Genomic DNA, 23,007 nt, shown 5'->3' on the forward strand with positions numbered 1-23,007 from the left:
TACTGCTATGTCGCTGGCATCTGCCTGGACTACAAAGGGTAACTCAATATCTGGATGTTTCAACACTGGTTCTTTCGCAAATAACTAGGTTGTTGAATGCCTGTTGACATACCTCTGTCCATGGCAGCTTACTATTTGCCTTTGTATCTTTAATTCCTACAGTTTTTATCTTTAATAAATCTGTCAGCGGTAGAGCAATATCGGCAAAACAGGGAATGAACTGCCGTTAAAAATTTACAAACCCCAAGAAACTCTGCAGCTGTTTCTAGTAGTGGGGGCTTGCCATTTTAACGCGGTTTCTACTTTCTTTGGGTCCATCTCAATACCTCATTCAGAAATACAGTAACCGAGGTAATCCAGTCTCTGGGTATGAAACTCACATTTTGAGAGCTTCACGTAAAGTTGAGCATCTAACAGTTTTTTGAGCACCTGTCTGACTAATTGGATATGTTCTTGTTCAGATTTTGAATAAATAAAAATATCATCCAAATAAACCAAAACTCCTCTACATAAATGTTCATATAATACGTCATTTATCAGTTACATAAATACAGCTGGAGCCCCTTGCAGTCTGAACAACATCACCTTATAACAATAACTACCCAATGGACAATTAAAAGTCGTCTTCCATTTGTCTCCTTTCCTAATTTGTACTCTATAATACGCTTCTCGTAGATCAAGTTTTGTAAATATGCGACCTTGTGCTAAGGTGGTAAGTAGGTCTTTCATTAATGATAATGGATATAACGGTTCCGCACAGATGGCATTTAACCCTCGATAGTCTACACATAAACATAAGCTATCATTTTTTTTCACGGAATAACACAGGTGCTGCCACATGTGATCTACTTGGAGTGATGAAACCCCTTTTAAAAAAAATTTCAATATATTTTCTCATTTCTTCTAATTCTTTGTGGGTCAAGTAGTACATTCGTGGCTTAGGCAAAGGCGCGCCTGGAATCAACTCTATGGCACAATCCATCGAGCGGTGTGGTGGTAAACAATCAGTGCCATCTTCTTCGAACACCTCAGCCAAATCTTTATATTCATAGTTGTATTGTTGGTAATTCCTTTATCAATGCGTGTTCAGGAGCCCGCTGTGCTCCATAATGACTAGGTGGATGAGGGCCAACTGCTAGCATCAATTTCCGATACCCTCCTTCCCATTTTATAGTTGGCTCCCACTTATCAAGCCAAGCTAAACCCAGGATTACTGCTTCGCTCATATGAGGAACCACAAAAGAAATCCATTCCCAGTGTTCACCCATCACCATTTTAAGATATTCAGTTCTGTGGGTTGCTGGAACCCCACCTAATATGGACCCGTCCACCTGTTCAAATTTAATAGGTACATTCAATTTGATGACGTTTAAGCTTAGTTTGTCCACCACCCCTTTAGTTATCAAACATCTCGTGCACCCAGAATCAATTAGTGCCCCCATCTTGATTCCTTGTTCAGTCTGTTTATTCCACAGAAAAACAGGCAAGATAAAAGGATGGATGGGTTTACTCACAATCGGATCATCGGGTGTCCCACCTTCTAAATCACAGTCAACTAGAACTGTAGTTGGTATACTGGAACTGTTATCCTCATCGTGGTCCTCCGGTGATTTGCTTCTAACACCCCTCACTTTCTCCTGTCCATGCCAATCACTCCTAGTTGATCTGGTTCGGGTATTCTCTAGACTGACCCGAGGCATTCTCTCTAATGTCAAAAGGGGTATAGGGCATGCTACAGCTCTATGTCCCAGTTTATTACATCGAAAACATTTCATTAATCCTCTACCACTTGGATTTAGTGCCCCTTTAGTCTGAGGTTTTGTTACTGGATCCATAGTTTTACGTGTTTGGACATCACTTTCAAGTTTAGGTTTCAAGCGCCGAAGTCCATCATCTAATTCTATTAATACCTAATACCATTTGGTAAGCCTAACATGTGAGCCCCTGTGCAGACAGGTTTGATGCAACTTAGGGTACAGACCTTCTTGAAATAGATGTATGAATAGACTTTCGGGTAATAACGGCAGTTTACTAATCACCCTTCGAAATTCATTGACATATTCCCTGGCCGTTCTTCCTTTTTGTTTTATGGCCAGAAGATCTTCTTCGGCTCGTTTATCAGCCATTGTATCCTCGAATCTAGTTCGTAAGACGGCTAAAAATTGCCCTATATCTCCCAACTCCTCTGCCCTAGTGTGAAACAAATCAGCTGCCCACTTGTACGCCTCCCCCACCAGTACTCCAGTGATTGCAATAATCATCGACCAAGTGGATGGATAACATTGACCATATAAGTCAAAATGATTCAATACCTGACCCAGAAATACAACTATTTTTTGTGCAGACCCATCAAAAGTAGCAGCCAGGGGAGGTGGCCCCATCTTCTTTGTGTCTGCCCTCCCCAATGAGGCCCATACTCCATATCTCATCTTTCTATAGAGCCAGATCTCATGGAATAACTTTCGGGCCCCACACTTCTCTCATCCAATCCTCTGGTGTGCAAATCCGACCATTCTAACCCTCTTCCTACGTCAGATTCTCGGAATCCGATTAATCTAGGTGTGCTCAAGGAACTATCAGGAGTTAATGCTTGTTTACGACCCAAAGAGCCTCTATCTGTCAACCCTCTCAATGTCATCTCCCCAAACTGCTCACATAAAAGTTCCAACATATCACTACGTGGAACCATCCACTGGCTGTCTTTTGCTCCAGACCACCATTTCACTTTCCAGTCCAATGTTCATTCCGTTTGGGGCAGCCCTTTTGGAGCGTAACTCCGTTCACTCAAATGCACTTTTGGCTGCATGGCTGGCTGCACTGCTGGCGGGATATCCTCCATCTTCTCCCCCATATCCTCACAGTCCTGTCTCCGCTCACCACTCTCTTCAACCTCCTCGCAACCCTCTTCCTCCAAAAAATCAGGGTCTTTACCTTCTGCCATGGTGTCTTACCAATGGAGTAAATAGTAATGAGCGCTGGCTTTCTGTCAGCTCCTACAGGAGGTCGCTGAAACTGGTTCAAGAAAACACTTTACTCACAGTCTTGATGTAGCAATGTGTGTTTATTTTGGCTTCCTCCAACAGCAGCAACAAACAAAAAGTCCAAGTAAAGCCAGCGCTGAGAGCGTCTGCCTCTCAGCGCTTTTTATAATCCCTGTCCACCCCCAATAATTAGTTAACATCCGCCCCTAGCAAACACCCAACATCCATCTACAGCAATCTCGTGCGCCACCACCCAACTCTAATTCTAACCACATTGCAAATCCCCAGATAACACCTCCCCACTCCCCGGGTGTCCTTCCACCCCGATCCACCCGATATCCCCCATATGAAATGCTGACTAGCCGATACTATATCCCGAAATGTTTCCTGGCTGGTCGCGCTGAGAAGAGGGAGAGGCATTGTGCTGAGAGAGTCGCAAAACGCCGAACAGCTGACAAGGCAGTTTCCCAGTCGGTCGCACCGAAGTAGGGAGAGGAGGTTGCTCCTGGCTTCGTCAGCTGTCATCGACTTGGGACTGTCAAGGTAGGCAACTCTCCCCCAACCATGATGACGTGTCGGGCTTCATTCCATCGGCAGCGTTGTTGAAGCCCGACACAGAGACCATGCCCACCCCAGCTCAGCGAAGGGGAAAAAAAGTCATGATATGCCACATGACAGCAATGTGATGCGGCGTGTTTGACACCAATGTTTTAATTCGAGAGCTCAAGTGTTGCAATCAGGCGTTGCAATTAAAGACACATACACATGATTTTTTAATACCCGTGTCTGAGGTCAGAAGATCTTTCTGTCAGTGTAGAAGTTCCTCCTTTCCCTGGATCACTGTCTTTATTATATATTCTAAAGAAGCAATGTATTTGGATATACAGTTCAATGATTTGTTTACCCCAGGGATTACAGCATAGTAACAATAAGTAATTGTCTAATACAAAGTTAGCTAAGAAATGTGCAGCTGGATGAATTGAGGCATAACGTTGACACCCTGCTAGTTTCCTGTTATTAGAATAGCATAGCTTCTGAATCTAAACGAAAAACCCCAGCCTTTCAGTGTAGCACAAAATAGAACAGAGAAAAGGTTAGCTAATAGGTCAGAGAAAGGTCAGAGTCTCTGGTCAAGTCGATGTGCCGATTCTTTGACCATTGACAGTTAAACCTACACTCAAGAGATCATATATAGCATTGCTACCTCCATTTTTCCCTATTACAACATCCATATGAAATAGACTGAGCTCTGAGAGGGTGACTGGCCTAAAATCACCCAGTGAGACCTCCATAGCCAAAGGTGATCTATCTGTAGAAACCAGTCTGTATCAGGCTTTCTCTTGGTAGAATGGGAAAGGGATTCTTCAATTAGGAAAGTGACCTATTCATTTCAAAATTGTACAAAAAAATTAAAAGGTGGCTGATGAAAAATGATGAAACAGAAGGAAGAATCTTAAAATGATCAAGGGAACATGTACAATAGAGGATTTTGAAAAGGATGATAAGGCACAAGAAAGAAACCAAAATATAAACTTTTCCAAATAAAGATGCTACAATATATTGAAATGACCAGATAAGGTCTGCCCAGAATGATCCAATACTTTTCTGTGGACTGTGCAAGTAACAGAGTGGCACAAAAGTATTCATGTATGTACCTAAACATGTGAACAAATGCATCCAATCATTCATAAAAATATATGAAATATATATTCTCACACATTCCATGGGTGAGAATATACGAAAGCATCGGGACTCTTGTGAAAATAATAGCAATAATATCTCAAAGGTGCTTTTTTCAAGAGTCATCTGGACTGTGTGGACTCTGTCCACATCTTGGACAGAGAAGACTGCTGGTTTGAAAGAGGGGTCAAAGAGGACATCTATGTCAAAATTGAACAGCCCCCTCCTCTCTCAACAGAGGAAGAGGGATGCGACATCATGTATCTCCAGTCTACAACATCACCTATCTCCAGTCTACAATACAGTCCTTTCAACAATTCCAAGAAGACTCCACACCCATTTGTATTACTCAGGTGACCCTGATGATACACATAAACTTCCAGGTGGCCTCAACAACTTGCTAATAGGATGCAAATGACCAGCAGTCTGCAAGCAGTATAAATCCTTCCCTTCCCCACCATCCAGTCAGAGCTGAAAAAGCTTCTTGAATGAGAAGATAAATGTCTTCAAAGTAAAACCAGAAAGTCCAGTTGCCTTTTGTAAAAGCACCTTTGGGACAACCATGACCTGGATGACATAGACAAATAGCAATAATAATGTGCCAGCTGGTTTTTCAAGGAAAAATACAACTTAAAAGGTGTGCATGTTGGCTTCTATTCATTACCTTCCAATGGGGAAATATCCATGGCAAATAAATTCTCACTGAGAGGTCAGTCATTAATGGCAGGTAAGTTACAACCACTCACAACCACTCACTTATTTTACTAGCCAATGAGGTACTCCAAGTCTGCAGGAGAGGGAGCAGGAGAAGCAAAATAAAAACCAGCCATTTCCTAGTCTACATACTTTGGTGTTTCAGTCTTTTCCTATTGACGAAACCTCCCTACTAGATTAACTTTTAGCTCCTGTGATTTTCTGCTACCATGAGAGTGGCCAAGGAGGATGGGAATTGTTAGTAGCCTGCAGCTGTAGAAGGCATCAAAATTGTCATAGATAACTAGGTATAACTTATAACTGCTTATAAACCGGATTGAAGTGTGTTTTGTCTAAAAGTTGTGTAGGGGCTCTAAGCCTTTCGGAGTTAGCTTCAGTAGTATGAACGCTTCCCTATTCCATCCCCTAATACCAGGAGCAACACCAAATCTCGTTTTGTATGGCGACTCCTGCCACGTTTGACATTGTTTGGGAGACCCTAACATCGCTTTATTGACAAATTCATCCCAGAACAACGAATCAGGGCGGCTGTTCATCTTTCACGGTTCCCTCCTTTGGAAACAAAACAAAGTTAAAGTGCGGTCTATTTTTAAAGCCCACCTTCTCCTTGCTTGGAATACAAACTCACCGGAATGAAGGGGGGCTCTCGTTGCCCGGAGGTCCCAAACGCCAGCACCGAGCAGGCAAACAAAACAAGCCCGGACAAGCCTGAGGTCGTCAGGGAGTGCCGCTGCTTCGGTTCCGCCCCTCCTGCCGGGTGAGTTCAGCTTTTTACGGCGCAGCAATGACAACACGCCTCTCTGGGGGGAATGCCAGGCCTGTCCAGCGGCAAGGAAAGGGCGGGCAACCCGCCTCCCTCTCTCCTCTCCGCTAGCCGCGGAGGAAGCGCTGAACTAGCCCCGGTCGAAACGCGAGAGGGATCAGGTCACCAATGGTCCGATTGAAAGGGAAGACCCGCTGCGGAGACAGGTCCACGATGACAAGGAGACAGCATCCTTCTCCTGCTTTCACTGCCTCAATTTGGATTAACGCAGAGGAATGAATGATGCCGGGTCACGATCTTTCGGGAAACCTGGGGCTTATTCACATTTTATTACACGTCCAGAAAGCGAAGAGGGAACTTTTAAATACGTCGAGTTAATGCAAGCGGGAAATACCCGATGCCCGAGAAAGTTTTTCTTGGAGGAGACATTTTCTGACAGCGACAACAATCAAACCAATGGAACAGGTTGCTTCGTCATTGGAAGCTTTCAAGAAGACATTGGACAGCCATCTGTCAGAAATGGTCCCCTGCTTGAGGAGGGGGTTGGACTAGATGACCTACAAGAACCCTTCCAACTCTGCTCTATTCTATTCTTTATTCTATTCTATTCTATTCTATTCTATTCTATTCTATTCCTTATTCTATTCTTTCTCTATTCATTCTCCTAGCCTATCCTCCCATTTCCTATTTTATTTTCTATTCTACACCACCCTACTTTATTTATCCTGTGTAATTTTGTGGGCAACTTAATATATAGCCACAACCCTCCGGCGTCGCTTCTGGGGTTTCTGCATTCAGCAGTCCTCGCTTCTGTCCTGACGCAGCACAATCCGTGCCCGACTGCGTAGGGACGGCTCCAAACCCTGGGCAAGAGCTGCCTCTCCCTAGTCGGCATCCCCTTCAGCATCTCCAACCTTCCCACCCAGCGCCTTCGAAGCTCTCCCGGGCATCCTCGTCCTACCGCTGTCTCGGAAGTAATCACGGAGCTGAACAAGCTCCATTCCTTTGAACCAACGAGAGGGAAGAGGCAGAAGGGCCTTTTCGGAAGAATGCCAGCCAATGGGGAAGGCCGGAAGCAGTTCCGTCCAATGGGAAAGCGCCGGAGGTTGGCTCAGGGGGCCACGTGTAGGAAGCATTCGCCAGAGAAACTGAAGCGGCATGGCGGCGCCAGGACCCAAAAAGAGACAGCAAAGACAGCGAGGAGCTTCTGCTTCGGCCGCGGCGGCTGGGCGCAAGAGGCGAAAGGTCAGTGCAGGGAAAATGGGAGGGAAGGCAGCTAGGCGACCGATTGAAGGGGAGCGAAGAGGTCACGGGAAGAAAAGTTAGTGAAAGCAAACGAGTTATAGCAGAACTTCGGGAAAAGAAACTACTAATCCTGTTACAGGAAACGAATGGATGTCAGAAAGTGTAGTGCATGTTTGTTGATTTAAAAAAAAAAAGTCTAGAATGAAAATAGTAGGGTTGAATTATGAAGTAGTTTGGACAAATTTGAAGTTGAGGTGGTTACTGAATGTGATGAATGGCGAAAATAAACCATGCATAAAATAGATATAGAATGATTAGCAAATGCATCAACTTCTGCTGCCTATGCTCTGCTGATGGTGAGGATTGCATTAATCAAAATGGGCATATTTGAGCCTGTTTATTCCTGCTTCTTCAGCTTTTCAATAACTGAGTGAAAGCATTTATTTAATCAGTTTTGATCTTAAATAAGTTTTTTACTTCCCAGGTCCCTGCTGGCGAAGAAAAGGTTTGGCAAAAGGCTGGCTCCAAGTTGAATGAAGAGATTTCTAGTGATTCTGAACCAGATGTGTAAGGATATGTCAAAGTGCCTTGGTATTTTTCTTTTCTAATTAAAAAGCTCATGTCATAAAATTTAGGAACTTGCGTGGGAACTTCCTGTGGAGATGGTTGCATGAAGCTCATGATGAGAGAATCGTGTTATGAGATCTCATGATTATATGACAAGTGGTGAGATTCCTGAAATACAGTTGTTTGTGGCATCAACTAATGGCCCCAAAGGTCTGTACTTTAGGAATCTCATAACATGTAATATTGGTACCGCAAATTGCATAAAATAAATAAGGCGCCACAAATTGCATAAAATTGGGACAAATGACAAGTATTTTCTTTGAGGGAATTGAACAGTAATTTTCTCTTGTTGATGGATAATTGTTGCGTGATATAAAGTATTCCTGTATAAGTTGTTTCTTTTCTGCCTATAGCTCAGAAAATAAAAATGAAGCAGAAGAAGAAATTGAAGAGACTCCACAAGAGAAGAAACTGAGATTAGCAAAATTATATTTGGAGCAGCTTCGCCAACAAGGTGAGGGGAAACTAGATTTGATTTAATTGGACTCTTAAACAATCAGATTAAAATTCTTAATATATGAAATGAAACCAGTCTTTCTGTCTATCTACCTGTTAAATCTGTTACATTTATATAACCTCCCATCTCACTATTGTGACTACGGGCAGCTTATAAAAAAATTTAAAAAATTAAAAATTCAACAAAAAATAACCACAGAAATAAAAACATTAAAAACAATGAAACTGTTAAAACATAATCAGCAGGAGCGCATCATAAATGTGCAACTTATTAGCAAGTTCTCCACCAATGTCATCAGATCCTCAGATCAGATGACAAAGCCGTATCTTCACAAGGCCAGGGGGATCACAGCTAATCTCACGCTCTGAGGAGAGGATGTTCAAAAGGGTGGGCACGTCAGAAGAAAAGGCTCTCCTCCTAGGTCCCATTAGATCAGATGACTTTGCACCCACCACATACCATATCCGATGGGATGGATAGGTGTGATTGGGTTGAGGCGGATTTGATGTAAGTCTGTTACTGAACTGTTTATGATACTGAACTTTGTTATTGGATTATCCCTGGACTGAAAACTGACTGCTTTAACCGTGAATGACTTGGACTGTTTGTTGAACTTTGCTTAACCGTTTTACTGGAAGTAAAAACCTACATTTTACTATACAGTGTATCTGTGTGCTGGTTGTATGTTATTCTTCACTATTCTCACTATGTCTCCCTGTGTGCGCTCATTCTCCTAACGGGGAATTACCTCAACACCGGGTCTCCTGCTTGAGCAAGGGATTGTACTGGAAGACCTCCAAAATCCTGTTCAACTCTTATTAGGGCAGGAGTTACTGAGCATTGGGCCTCCTGATCCAGAAATAGATACAATTGCCCAAAAGCCAACCTATCTATGATTGCCACTTGCTCATTTGAGCAGGAGTTGTGAGTCCAAAAGAATTTCCAGGTGGTACTATTGGGCAATGTCACCCATCCAGAACTAAAGATGGTTAATGCCCAGATCCTGGTGGTCCCAATACCCGAAGCCACTCAGTTTTGCCAGGGTTAAGTTGAAGCCTGTTGTTTCCCTATATATAAAATTAGCAGTACAGTAATTATATAAATTACTTAGCCTGTTGTGAACTTTTATTTGCTTATTTAACTTTTCAACTATTTGAAAAGTTCAGTGTCAGCAAAGATGGCTGTGAATTAATCTTGAGAAGTGTGGAGATTTTTAAAAAATCTATTCCTTTGTGCAAAGAAGGCATAGACATCACAACCATTTCCCAAAATTAATCACCTGGGAAATTTAATATGTGTTTTTAAAATTAATTTGTCCACTTATTGGAGATACCAAAATACTTTGGGATGAAAAACCCTCATCCTGTTGGGTAGCTGATTGGTTCTGGGCATTTGTTTCAATGAAGGATCTTCAGGATTTGAAATTGATTTCAGATTGGATTCTTTGATTAAGTAAACATAGCTATGTCTCTGATTTTTTGCCTCTGGCAGAAGAAGAAAAGGCTGAACAAGAGGCTTTTGAGAAAGACCTGGTTGCTGGCCGATTAAAGGAAGATGTGGTAAGTAGAACATGAGGTAGCAGACTGGAAAGAAATTGGTGCCTCTACCTATCTTGAATTGGGCATTAGAAAGCTTAAACAGCACCTTTTGTCATGAAGTAAATAGTATCTTCTCACTGGAGAGTAGTGGACTTCATTGTTCCCCATGCTTCAGGCCTTGTCAGGCTCAATTCTAGTGGAGTGTGGGTATTGCTTTTATAAATCACAGTCACTTTCCTACGTAGAGAAAGAGATTAATAATATACAGAACACAGGCATGCCTGTTTGTTTAACCATAGTCCATGTTTAAGTGGCAAAAAGAGTATGAGGGCTTTTAGACATAAAGTCAATGGCTTGACAGGGAAATTGTACAATCAAAGGGATTGTAGGGGAGTTTCCTTTTTCTTGTGAATTAAATCCTTTCTCAAAATTCAGCTTTACTTTAAAGATATAGTGACTTCTCTGGCATTTGTAATTTGATAACTTGTAGTGTGACTTCTTTTTACATCCACAATCACAATTTGTACTCGTTCTGAAGAAAATTCAGGTTGAAAAAAGCTGAGTAATTTTGGAGAAGTGACTTTTTAATGGGCTTTCTCCATCAAATTCTTGGAAACTGGTTTCTGCTTTTCTTCCTTTCAGTCATAAGCCAATAAGGTAGTAATAAGTCTGATATTCAGTGTCAGTTTGATAGAAGTATAAGTTGAAGTTCTTAAATGTGAATATCTCAAAAATTTGCCATTTACATATTGATTTTTTTGTCAAAATTGAAAAGAGATTGTGATCACTCTTGAAATCCATATAGAAGAATTTAAGGTCATTTTAAGGAAATTAATTCAACTTAATATTTAGCTATATGTGGGTATAAGAATGTGATCCATATACTTTTTCCTAATTTATGTATTATGCGAAGAAGGTAAAAAGAGTCAATCTAATTCTATTTTATTTGTCCCCCATAGCTTGAACAGAAAGGAAAATTGCAAAGACAAATTGCCAACAGTGTAAGTAGAAACTTTTTTTTCACAACTGCAGAATTTCAAAGCACCTATTACTCTTTTCCTTGAACTATGTATGGTACATGTGTGACTGCCAACGCATTAGCTTATGGAGCCTTTTATTATTTGAGATTGTTGCAGGATTTTCCTGTTTTTTATATGTTCTTTCCTTGGGGACAGAATTATTTTATTTAAAATGTTTATTCTTACACCCAACTCTGGGCAGTTAACATTGAATTAAAAGCCACAAACAAAAGCAAAAAACCGCTAGAACACTTTGTGCCTGAGGCCATTCATATGTTTATGTGGTAATTAAAAAATAAAGATGAGCTCATCTAATTTCCTTTGGACAATCCCTGAATCTTCAATGCCATGGCAAATATTCAGTGCCTGCCAAGTCTTGAATGCCTGGCATGGTAAAAGCTATCTAGATCTTAAAGGTTAACTGCCATGGTACAAAACAGGGGCCGCAATAGAGGAGCACAACAGATGACATTGTGTAATACAAGGGACAAAGAAGCCCATCCGGTGGGGCAGAGGGAAATAACAGAAGAGAGTGGTCAGATAAACTGACTTTCTGCCATGCAGGCTTTTAGGTGATAACCAACATTTTGAATTGCCTCCATAATTTCCTAGAAGCCACTGCAGCTCTTAGAACAGTGGCGTGTTGTGTCCAAAATAGTGAGGCATACCATGGTGTGCCCAAAACTACCCACCCCAGCACATTCTGGATCAATTGCAATTTCTGAGTCATTTTCAAAGGCATACAGTTGATATCTAACCCTGAGCTGGTGGATAGGCTCAGTAGCTTTATGTATATATTAAATATGAATGCAGAGAAAGTTTTGAGGAACCCTGCAAAACAGAAGTGAGGGCCTCTCTTCCTCACTAACACCAACTGGAATCTTCTCTAGAGGAATGAAAACCACTGCAGTATTATGCCCCCATTCTCACTCCTACCCTGAGCTAGTCTGGAAAGATACCATGATTTATAGCAACAAAGGCTGCAGAGAGTTAAAGAAGCAGCAGATCGGATGTACCATTACCATTCTGATCCCATCAAAATTCATCCTCAAATGCGATCAAAGCCATCTCACTGCAGTATCCAATTCTGAAACCAGACTGAAGAAAGTTGAGATAACCCATTTCCTCTGAAACTATAGTACAATATTCTTCTCAGAAGCCAAAAACAGAAAAAAAATTAAAGTGTAGACAAAAATTATTCAATAGCATTGTAGGTAGCAATGGTTTTGTGAGGAGAAGACAGTCCATTACCTCCTTCAGTGCAGGAGGTTCAACCTTCCTGAAACGGATGAATTTTGTTTTGACCCATCACATATTTTCCTCCAAAGACTCATGGATCCAATATATAAGTGATCCTAGAGACTTAGACACCTTTACACACATTGGCTAAATTCTCCTGTTGTCCTCCAGCAGCACTCCAGGCATCCCTTCTACTATTTTATCTTCCAGAGTTCCTCTGAAAATGAGGGCTCCCAGGGATTCACAAACAGGGAGAGGCTGCCAAATGCAGTGTAATTCAAGGCTGAGGTTGTGATTAAGGCCCAGCAACCCGTAGCTCTCTCAGAAAGCTGACAGGATCTGTTAGCCATGTGTGGTAGACCAATTAAATAGATCCTACCTCTGAGGTGAGGCACAGTGGTTGAAAACCAGGCAATAAGATTTTAGTTAACGCTGTGTCTTCAACTTCAGTGGTATGTCAGCACTGAGTAAGTTGGTATGCTGTAATTTTTTTCATTTGTAATTTTGGTTTGGAATGCTGATGTAACTGGTATTCTCTGAATAGTTGCAGCCTCCAGACATATCTGACATCAAGATACTACGAGGTCACCAGTTGCCCATCACCTGCCTAGTAATTTCACCAGACGACAAATATATTTTCTCTGCATCCAAGGACTGTTCGATCATCAAATGTAAGTCTTATTTTCTACAAAAGACGATAAACTATAAGAAAGAAGAGGCATGAAAGAAAGTATTCTAAACGTATAAATTTATATTTTTATAACCCTATAAATATTATGATTTTTTTCTCTCTAAAGATGGCAGGTTCAAAGGATCACATTTACATTGCCTGAACTGAATAGATCACTACTGGAGTAATGGAGAGCCAACTCCCAAATGCTGATGGCCAAGAATGATAATCAGCCTATTTTTTTAATAGCTGCATTATTCTTAATATGCTCCTTTCCACTGATGTTTTTCAAAGCTATTTGATATTTTTGACTTATTCTTGTAACCAGTCTTCCAATTTTAACTACTATGTAGACATTTGTGATTGGAGCAAACATTTAATAATCACTGCCAGGGAGAAAGCTGCAATCTAACTGTTGCAGGCTGGCATAAATAAACATAGAGTAAAACATTTTAGAACCCTGATCTTTCAGCATAGGATTTATTTATCAGTCTCTGCTGTGTCTGCATCTAAGTTGGCATTGTTCTTCCATGCCAAGATAGGAGGAGATGGGAGTGATCAGTGGCCTGCTGCAAATAAGTTTGCATTGTTCTTTGAAGCCAAGGTTGATGAGATCTGCTACAAATTGTGCTATAGATTTGAGGTAGCTCATAGGTAATTTTGGAAAATTCTTGACCCATTTTTAAAGAATGTCTTCATCTTGTAGATCTTGAATAAGTGATTAGAGTGTGTGAAAAGATGAGGGCCATATACCGAGTGCAAGACTCTTGCCACTTCTGGGTGATAAATCCGGTTAAGGAAAGTGGTTTATGCCACTGTGAGGGGGATGTGTCACTTCCCCAATAATAGCAATAGCACTTAGACTTACATACTGCTTTATAATGCTTCACAGCCCTCTCTAAGCAGTTTTACAGAGTCAGCATATTGCCCCTAACAATCTGGGTCCTCATTTTACCCACCTCAGAAAGATGGAAGGCTGAGTCAACCTTGAGCCTGGTGGGATTTGAACTGCCAAATTTCAGGCAGCAGATAGTCAGCAGAAGTGGCCTGCAGTACAGCACTCTAACCACTGTACTATAGTAATAATGGAAGTAATAATGTGTGTGAGGTGGGGGAGAGGTGTGACTTAGATAGGCTGCTTCTCAATAGTAGCACTTTATTGAACAGCTTCCCTTTAGAAATTAGGTTTGCCCCTAAATGTCCCGCTCCTCTGGAAACTTCTGAAAATTGAGTTATCTCTCGGGGTGTAGATTTTAGAGCAATGCATCAAGCCAGCTTGTTTATGAGATATTGGAGTTAGGTTGGCTTCTCTGAAGTGATTAGCTTGGCCTCCCCTTGGAACACTTTTGTAAAATTGAATTCTTGAGTAGATCTTGGTGTGGTGAATAGCAAACGTTCAACAAAAGTTACCAGGAAGGTGGAATTGGCAGAAGTAATTATTAATAAATTAATTTGGGTCTTGGGAGTGAACAAGGATCTGACTAACATCATACTTAACATATTTGAGTCCTTTTCTATACATTAGTATATTTGCAGTTGAAGTGAATGAAGTGCAGTTCCTGAGTCACTTATTCATGTTTTTGAGGCAGTTGAAGCATGATGGAAGATTATTTTTTTCTCAGATTATGGATTTTACTAAAATAATTTTCAATGTTCTAGCTTGCTTTTAAGTGTCAAAAAAGAATTGTAATGTTTGAAACTGACTTGAGCATCTTTATGCTTGCAGGGGATGTTGAGAGTGGAAAGAAGCTCCATGTGATACATAGAGGAAAAAAGGGGGCAGAGGGCAGCCATGTTGGACATACCGCACACATCATCTCAATGGCTGTGTCGTCAGATGGCAAATTCCTGGTAAAAAGAATCTTTTCTTCTGCTACACTGAGGGAAAAAAAGCAACTCCACACAAATTTCTCCTCTGTGTTGCAAAAATGATATTTTTTTTGTGGTGGTTGGTGATCTTTTAGTATAGTAGACAGATTCTTCTTCATAGTTCCTTAAGCTATGTTCAATAGATCCTCCTATATCAACTAACTGTTGGTATGAGTTATACATCCACCCTGTACGATGCTGTGGGATCTGTGTATCTTGAGGAAATTTCCCCGAATCTAATCAATGGATATAATAAGCACCTCTATCCACATAGACAGGCAATCTCCAGGCAATTCTATTGCTTTATTCCTGCTGGACTCCCCTTCTCCCTTTCTCAAAAAAACAAAAAAATTCAAAAGGCAGTTAAAGAATGAGGTGTTTGAGTCATGCTACTGTAAGGAAAACATTAAGGCAGGGCCCCCCTGGCTGGAGAATTCTGGGAGTTGAAGTCCACAAGTCTTAAAGTTGCCAAGTTTGGAGACCTCTGCATTAAGGCATTAAGATAAGTGTGTCCAGAGGGCTGAGACACTTGTGTTTCTGTTACAGTAGACCCATTACAGGTAGTCCTCGACTTTCAACAGTTCATTTAGGGACCGTTTGAAGTTTCAACAGCACTGAAAAAAGTGATTTTACGACCATTTTTCACACTTATGACCGTTGTAGCATCCCCATGGATTTACATTCGGATGTTTGACAACTGACTCACTTTTATGATGGTTGGAGTGTCCCGGGGTCATGTGATCCCCTTTTGCAACCTTCTGACAAACAAAGTCAATGGGGAAGCCAGATTGATCTAACAACCATGTTACTAATTTTACAATTCCACTTGATTCACTTAAACAAACCTGGCAAAAGTCGTAAAATGGGACAAAGGTCACTTAACAAATGCCTCACTTAACAACATAAATTTTGGGCTCAATTGTGGTCATAAGTTGAGGACTACCTGTACTACTAAACAGAATGTGGGTGTAAAGTGATAGAAGAGGAGAGAACTGAGCAGGGTCTTTCTGTGTCGCTTCTAGGCCACAGGTGACAGGAACAAACTCATTATGATCTGGGAAGCTGCAACCTGCGGACACCTCTATAAGTTCACAGGCCATCGTGATACTGTATCGGTAAGTGACCACAGCCTCTAGAGGTGTTCGTAGTTATAGATAAAGTGCATTCAGGATATAGGGGGATGCTTTTATGGATGCTATTACTATGTCTTTCAAAAAAGAATTTTAACAGTTGAATTTTTTTTTACAACAATCTGGAAAATGATTTGTAGAAACAACTTGCACTCCTCAATCAGCCATCAGTCAAAATGATTTGAATCCTTTTTGCTGCATAGATTTTTCTAGAATAATATTATTTTTTAACAATTTTGTTCTTTTGTAAATTGTCTGTATCACGGGAAAGCAAAATAAATATTTTTAAAAAATATGGGGAATCGATGTTAAATGTATCAATGCAAAAATTTGCATCCCTTCTCTTTACCATCCTCTCCTCCATACAAACATGAAAATCTCTGCTTAATTTATAATGAGTATGGTGTAACAAAAATATTTTTTATCTTGTTTTATTAAACAAGGGTACATGGTAGCTTATTCCACCTGTACTTTGTATGTGTTGGTCACTCTCTAATAGAGAAGTCCACATTTCCCTCTAGGTCAATCAGATTGGATGTGATAAAGAAATGGAAGATTAATTCTGCCTGCTCTTGGGCCCATCTCATTCCATCTCTTTCTCTCTTCATGATTTCTCCCTTTCAGGGCTTATCTTTCCGCAAAGGCACTCACCAGTTGTACAGTGGCTCCCATGACCGCTCAGTCAAAGTATGGAACGTGGCAGAGAATGCATATGTGGAAACCTTGTAAGGAACAGTTTTTTGGCATATATACAGAATTAGTGATATGCACATAGCATGTTTCTGATCTATGAAAATTAAATTCTATGAAGATCAGAGACAACAGGAAGCAGAATGAATGTGTCATTAACAACATTGATATGGTGATTCATTTTTACACAGGAGCTCTTATCAACCCGTACCCTAATGCTGTAGTAGCATTGCGCAAGACTAGAGTATTCCAAACAGAGGCCTTTCAAATTTCAGGATCTCTAAGCCAGTGTTTCTCAATCTTAGCAACTTTAAGATATAGGGATTTCAACTCCCAGAATTCTGCTAGCCAGCATGCTGGGTAAATGAATTCTGGGAGTTGAAGTCCACACAATTTAATGTTGCTGAGAAACACTGCTCTAAATAATATGGGGACTTTTGGCTGGGGATTCATGGAGTTGCTGTCCCAATGGAACTTTTGAGGTGATCACCTTGGAGAAAGATGCCCAAGTTCATCATGACAGGAATCTGTAGGTTCTCATCAGCATGAAGCAACAATAAATGAGGGTGCTAGTATGTTCTTATTACAAAAGTTTTAAAAGAAACACATTCCATTCTCCCTTTATTCACTTGGCCATCAGAGAGCCAGGATTTGTTGAATATGTCAGTGCCTACACAGTAGCTTGCAATATACCCAACTGAAATACTGGGTTCTCAAACATAGACAGGCCATGATTGAATCTCATCCTCTTTTCTCCCAAGGTTTGGTCATCAAGATGTGATCACAGGCTTGGATGGTCTGAGCCGGGAGTGCTGTGTCACATCAGGAGGGAGAGATGGCACTGTCAGAATCTGGAAAATCGCTGAGGAGTCCCAGCTTGTGTTTTATGGACACCAGTAAGTGTGAGAATCATTGTCTATTCAGGCTTCTTTTACAAGTGTATTGTATCAGAAAGAGAAATCTATATGCAGCATATTACAGAAGAATAATAAGCTACCACACTGTGCTTTGTTGCATCTCTGTTATTGTCAAAACTAAATGCATTGATGATTGATTTTTTTGAAATTAGACTGGTCAGCTGTAGTTCTAATTTATTTGATCAAATTATCTTTAGATCTTCTAAAAATAATTTGGTTATTTTTTTTAGATCTTTTAAAGAACTTCTTTTTAATCCTCTCTTGGAACTGGGTGAATCTATAACTTCATGTTGCAGTCATCCTATGTCTCCATCCAAAGCAGTTTGAGAAGATTGAGGGAATTGTAAGAATGAGATGAGATCTGATATGAAGTGAGATGAAGCAAAGTACTAGAACTAGAAGAGGAAATGGCATGGTCAGGAAAGAACTGTTTTTGAGTTGAACCTTTCCCAACAGACTGATAGTTTCTCCAATCCATGTGATTTTTTACCTGTTATGCGAACGTGAATCACTTTTAGTACATGAAATGACCACTCTGGCGAAAGATAATCTTTATACTCTGCAGCACAAAAAAAAGTATCTCATGAAATGGGGACAGGCCTACTTTTTGCAAGTCAGAAATCACTTTCTAAAACTTTTCCAGCGCTGTTCATGATTTAAAAATGAGAATTTAGAAGTGCAACTCTTTAAAGCAGCTGAAGCGTTTCTTCCAGGCTTGTGTGAAAGCTTTTTTGACTCCCGTATGCGCTGAAGAATCTCTTCTGAATCATTTTTAAAGTATGCACAGTCATGCCCAATATTTGGAGCTTATTTATTGGTTAGTTTTGCTAAAGGTTAGGAACACAGTGTTTTGCAATATAGTCATGGGGGGGCTCTAGAGGATATAGAACAAATTACTGAGTGCTGCAGATTTCCTAGTTGAAGATGATTTTTCTAGGCTGAATGGATGTTATTCAAATGCTTCATCTCCGTGGTAGAAGAGCTTTCTATCAAGGGAACATTAGAGAGATCTTGCATTTTTCACCTTTTGTACAATAAATATGTAGTTGAAATATTGAGTGTCTTTCATTGTAAAAAAGAAATGCTCTGAAGCATACAGTGTAGATAGATTACTAGGAGGCTGGAGTATTTGCATTGCTGGCTCATTAGCTGTAAGTATGCTTTTCTTTTTCCCATTAGAGGTTCGATTGACTGCATCCAGCTCATCAATGAAGAGCATATGGTATCTGGTGCAGATGATGGGTGAGTATACTTTGAAACTATAACTCAGTAAAAGTAAAAACAAGTGATTTCCACCTGATATGTAATGATTGTGATTTTGTTTCCAAGGTCAGTTGCCCTCTGGGGTCTCTCCAAAAAGAAACCACTGAAAGTAGTGAAGCATGCCCATGGTTTTCATGGCACACAGGGCCTGGAACAGCCATTTTGGATATCTTCAGTTGCTGGTTTGCTGAACAGTGACCTCGTAGCTACAGGTACCAAGAGATATTTGTCTTCCTTTTCTGCTTGCCTTTGGGGCTAAGAAACTGGATGATGCTCTTTTTTTTCTGACATTAGTGAAAAAAACAGCACAGCATTTTAGCTTAAAATCCTTTATATAGTTCTAGGAAAAATCATATGTATACTTTGAGTTTACTTCTAAATAGACATGTATATGATTGTCCTGTCACCATATTTTTTAAACAATCTTCTGATTTCCAGCAGTCTTTCTAGGACATTCCAAGATATTTATAAATGATATTTAGAGGCATTCACTGCTCTGACTTTGCTGTTTCAGCTTTTGCCAGATTTATATACCACTCCATAATGCTTTACAGCACTCTCTGGGCAGTTTACAGAGTCAGCATACTGTCCCCAACAATCTGGGTCCTCGTTTTACCCACCTCGGAAGGATAGAAGGCTGAGTCAACCTCGAGCCAGTCAAGATCAAACTCCAGGCTGTGGGCAGAGTTAGCCTTGCAATACTGCATTCTAATCACTGTACCACCAGGGCTTTGATGTCTTGGTCTTGATGTCAGAGGATAATTATAGTTTTAGATAAATGCTTAGATTTATAAACTTGAATCAGTAGTTTATTCCTATTAAGCACAGACTGATAACCTGATATTCTTGCACTTCCCACAGCCATGGGAGTAGCCACAAGATTACCCCCAAAATTTACTGCTGACTTATCATTCTTAAGCTATCAGAAAGAAAAAATTATTAAATACATGGGAGGTAAAAAAAATTTAAATAAATACATTAAAATATGGTTTTGGCCTGGGCCATATTCAGTTCATAGAAGTGTGGCCCCCTTCTTTTTAGAATTATGTGCTGTTTGTGTATAGTATACTGTATACTAAAGTTTATTTAACATGTTTATTTAACATGCATCGTTTTAGAAAATAATGGCAATAGTTATAATAATATCTTACATTAGGAAGGATAAAAGTTAGATTGAGAGTTATCCATTGATCTCTAGCTCTAGATTCTTCAAGAGCCTCACTTGAAGAAATAGGAATGTGTCACTGAGCTAGACTTCTTAAAGCCTTCGGACTGAATGTGGACATTTTAAAAACATTATATGCTCTGCTTTTGGCAGGTTCCCACAGCAACAGTGTGAAATTGTGGAAATGTGGAGAAGGATTTCGGAAGTTGGAACTCCTCTTTGAGATTCCCTTGGTGAGGAAGCTACTTTGAGCCGTGGGCTTAACTTCCAGTTAAACTTTTCTAGCTTGAGATTCATATTAAAGTAGTTTAAAAAACAGGTGGAGCAAGAGGAAATAACACTGGGGAGTTATTGCAGGTGGAGTGAACCTGGGAACTGTAAGCAAGACTTGCCTTGTTAGTTTTAGTTACACTTTTCTCTCAGTTTGTTCCCTTTCTATCACAGATTTAACTGTTCCAGGGATCTTCCTAAGGAATCCAAAGTTACACAGCATAGATGAAATGCTTTGAACATTACAGGCATCTACTTTAATGATCAGTTGTGGGTATAAATGAGCTCTTTCTCAATAACTCATGAAAGTTAATCCATATTGCAGCATAATCCAATAGTTAAGACCCCAAGACTTCCTTTTGGGCAGTCAGGAGCACTTAGCCTGATACAGAAAACAGGTGTCTGCAGATCACCTGCAATCCTTTAGTGGCTGTTGCCTATAGGTTGCAGGTTGCTGCACTCTGGTCTTGAGCTAGAAAAGGAGTGTCCCAGCATCTAGCGAATGGGATGGAGCAGGAGGCCTTCAACACTGTAACTCAGATGAAAAGTTTCCCCATCCTTACTTCGCATGTATCTTTTTTCAAATTTCCAGCAACTCATAACTGGGATCCATGTAGTCGACTGACTCCTTATGGTTGCAGAGGGAAAATCTATTTCTGTCACTATCCAAGTAGAGGTCAAAGACTTAAAAATTAACATTTAGTGTGATAGAAATGGCAGAAAGCAGACTTCCTCCAGTGTGGACCCCTATACATATATTAAGACTTCCAAACTTCCCAGGCAGCATAGCAGGGGGGGGGGAAACAATTACCACATTTAAAAAAATATATATTTTGGTTTGGTGTTTTTCAGATTGGTTTTGTTAATAGCTTGAAATTTGCAAATTCTGGAAACTTCCTAGTTGCTGGAGTCGGACAGGAACACAGGTATGTGCAAATGAATTCCATTTACATTGGCAAACAGCCTTTACACATACAGTGGAACCTCTGGTCGTGACCGTAATCCGTTCCAGGACTACGGTCGCAACCCGTTTTGGTTGTGATGGGAAACACAACCGACTGCGCATGCACAGATAAAAATTTGCACAGACTGTACACGTGCGGAAGGAGAAATTGGCGTGGAAAAGGAATCTGCCGTGCTGGGTTTGTTCGCCACCCGATTTTTGAATCATGACCCGATTCAAAAATCGGGTGGATTTTTTGGTCAGAACCCAATTTGGTTGCAAACAGAAGTGTTCGCAACCTGAAGTTCCATTGTATTCTCTCCCGGATTCAAGGCTGAATATACTCTGTTAAAAAGTATCCTAGTCTTGTTCCCCCAGGGTTTTTTGAGAACATAGATACAGTATTGAGATTTGGGCTTGCCGAAAAATTCTTTTAGTAGAAATTGTTCCTGGAAGTGCCACGGGCAGGTGATTATGTAGCAAATGCTGATGAACTCTCAAATAGGGATTTCTGTTTGGAGCAAAACATTTATTATGAACAGGAAGAAATTTGGGCAGGGCAGAGAGGTTACTTCCTTTGCTTTAGTACCCTGACTTAGCTAATCATAAGATAGCTCTCCTGTGCATTAATACCAAATTGTAGGTAATCCTGGGGTTTTATGTTGCAAGGATCAAAACCAAACAAAACAGAGCTTTCATTCAGAATAGAGAACAATAAGAGGTGTGAAATTGACTGCCTTCTCCAGATTTGGGGGTTGAAATGTAAAACCCTGCTGTGAAACTACATGGAAGAAAGAACTGTATTAAAACTTTTAATTCCAGCCTTGTCAGTGTCTTATTGTTTGTCCTATTATAAATTTTTGGAGGTTTGTGTTTTTTTTTTTTTTTTTTTGAAATGTGTACATTTTACAGAATAACTGCTAGTGTATATGAATGGTGGAGTAAAATTTCCTTCAGCCCTTTTGTAGAATTCCTATTCAAGCCAACCAACAGAATGTTTCATAAGCATATACTTTATTTTTTTCTGGGTTGTATTTCAGGTTGGGTCGTTGGTGGAGGATTAAAGAAGCCAAGAATAGTGTTTGCATTATCCCACTCAAGAAGACCATAGCAGGCAATTCACAGAAACCGCCTGAAGTCTCCTAATACTTTCTTTCTGCAAATCTTGTTCATGTTTCATGAACTATCTTATATATTATATATTAAAGCTATCTTGTGTTTCTAGAACTTAGAGCTCATTTTGATTTTGTTTCATTTTTATTTCACTGTATGGATCAATCACACCAATCTAATGCTCTTCTGGAAACGGAAACATTTTGCGTTAAACCATAAAATGGCTTCCTTGGTCTTGAATTAGCATTTTGTGTTACCTCCGCCATTCTGTACAGTGTCAGACTTTTTCTGAGTCAGGCAAGGCATCTTATTTCAAGCTCTGTAATCTTTGGCAGTTCAAATCTACTCTGGCAATAGTGGTTTTATGATCTCCATATTCTCTATTTGGGAATTAACAATACAATTACATGCATTTTATTAGAAGAAGACAAGAATTGTTCACTAGGACTTATATTTCCTTCTACCCTGAAGTATAAACCTGAAGTAAGAAAAATGTGTTTGATGACTGTCATGGATGATTAGAAAGGAGAACACAAAGCGGGGTGGGTGGGCAGAGGACACACTGTTTTAACTTACTTAGCGCCTTCAACAATAATTACAGTGAAAAAGTGCAAAAAGATGTACTTGGGCCTACATGTCTATGAAATTATTTTTTCCAGCATCAGAACCGGTCTTATTCTGCTTACTTTAAAGCGTTTATATAGCTCCCTATTT

The 23,007-nt window shown here is 40.2% G+C and overlaps 2 protein-coding genes across 3 annotated transcripts in view; one reads left to right on the forward strand and one right to left on the reverse strand.

Moving 5' to 3' along the window:
• Positions 1 to 6,229, reverse strand: part of PARP3 (poly(ADP-ribose) polymerase family member 3) — a 51,751-nt gene extending 45,522 nt beyond the window's left edge. The window contains exon 1 of the mRNA XM_026673252.2: positions 6,004 to 6,229. The gene's annotated coding sequence lies outside the window, so the exon portion shown is untranslated. The remainder of the gene's footprint in view (positions 1 to 6,003) is intronic.
• A 910-nt stretch (positions 6,230 to 7,139) lies between these two features.
• Positions 7,140 to 22,407, forward strand: RRP9 (ribosomal RNA processing 9, U3 small nucleolar RNA binding protein). 2 transcript variants are annotated; one of them, XM_026673255.2, is made up of 15 exons: positions 7,140 to 7,383; positions 7,868 to 7,950; positions 8,364 to 8,464; positions 9,959 to 10,026; positions 10,965 to 11,006; positions 12,808 to 12,934; positions 14,660 to 14,784; positions 15,825 to 15,917; positions 16,557 to 16,657; positions 17,384 to 17,518; positions 18,719 to 18,781; positions 18,869 to 19,014; positions 20,121 to 20,200; positions 21,090 to 21,163; positions 22,221 to 22,407. In XM_026673255.2, the coding sequence occupies exons 1-15, from the start codon at positions 7,297 to 7,299 to the stop codon at positions 22,324 to 22,326; spliced, it is 1,431 nt and encodes a 476-aa protein (XP_026529040.1). In that variant the 5' UTR covers positions 7,140 to 7,296; the 3' UTR covers positions 22,327 to 22,407. The 2 variants fall into 2 exon arrangements, 1 of the variants encoding a protein (XP_026529040.1); XR_003371353.2 differs by having other exon boundaries at positions 7,170 to 7,383; positions 18,874 to 19,014.
• Positions 22,408 to 23,007: the final 600 nt, after the last annotated feature.

This window comes from Notechis scutatus, chromosome 2, assembly GCF_049901735.1.
Source record: "Notechis scutatus isolate UNSWTSFEM ecotype Mainland chromosome 2, rNotScu1.2, whole genome shotgun sequence".
NCBI classification, from domain to species: domain Eukaryota; kingdom Metazoa; phylum Chordata; class Lepidosauria; order Squamata; family Elapidae; genus Notechis; species Notechis scutatus.

Bases quoted from the DNA above. Each gene is read 5' to 3' on its own strand.
- RRP9 (XM_026673255.2), top strand. From the start codon at position 7,297: ATGGCGGCGCCAGGACCCAAAAAGAGACAGCAAAGACAGCGAGGAGCT. The intron at 19,015-20,120 runs GTACCAAGAGAT...TGCTTTTGGCAG, and splicing joins CAGTGACCTCGTAGCTACAG to GTTCCCACAGCAACAGTGTG. The intron at 20,201-21,089 runs GTGAGGAAGCTA...GGTGTTTTTCAG, and splicing joins TCCTCTTTGAGATTCCCTTG to ATTGGTTTTGTTAATAGCTT.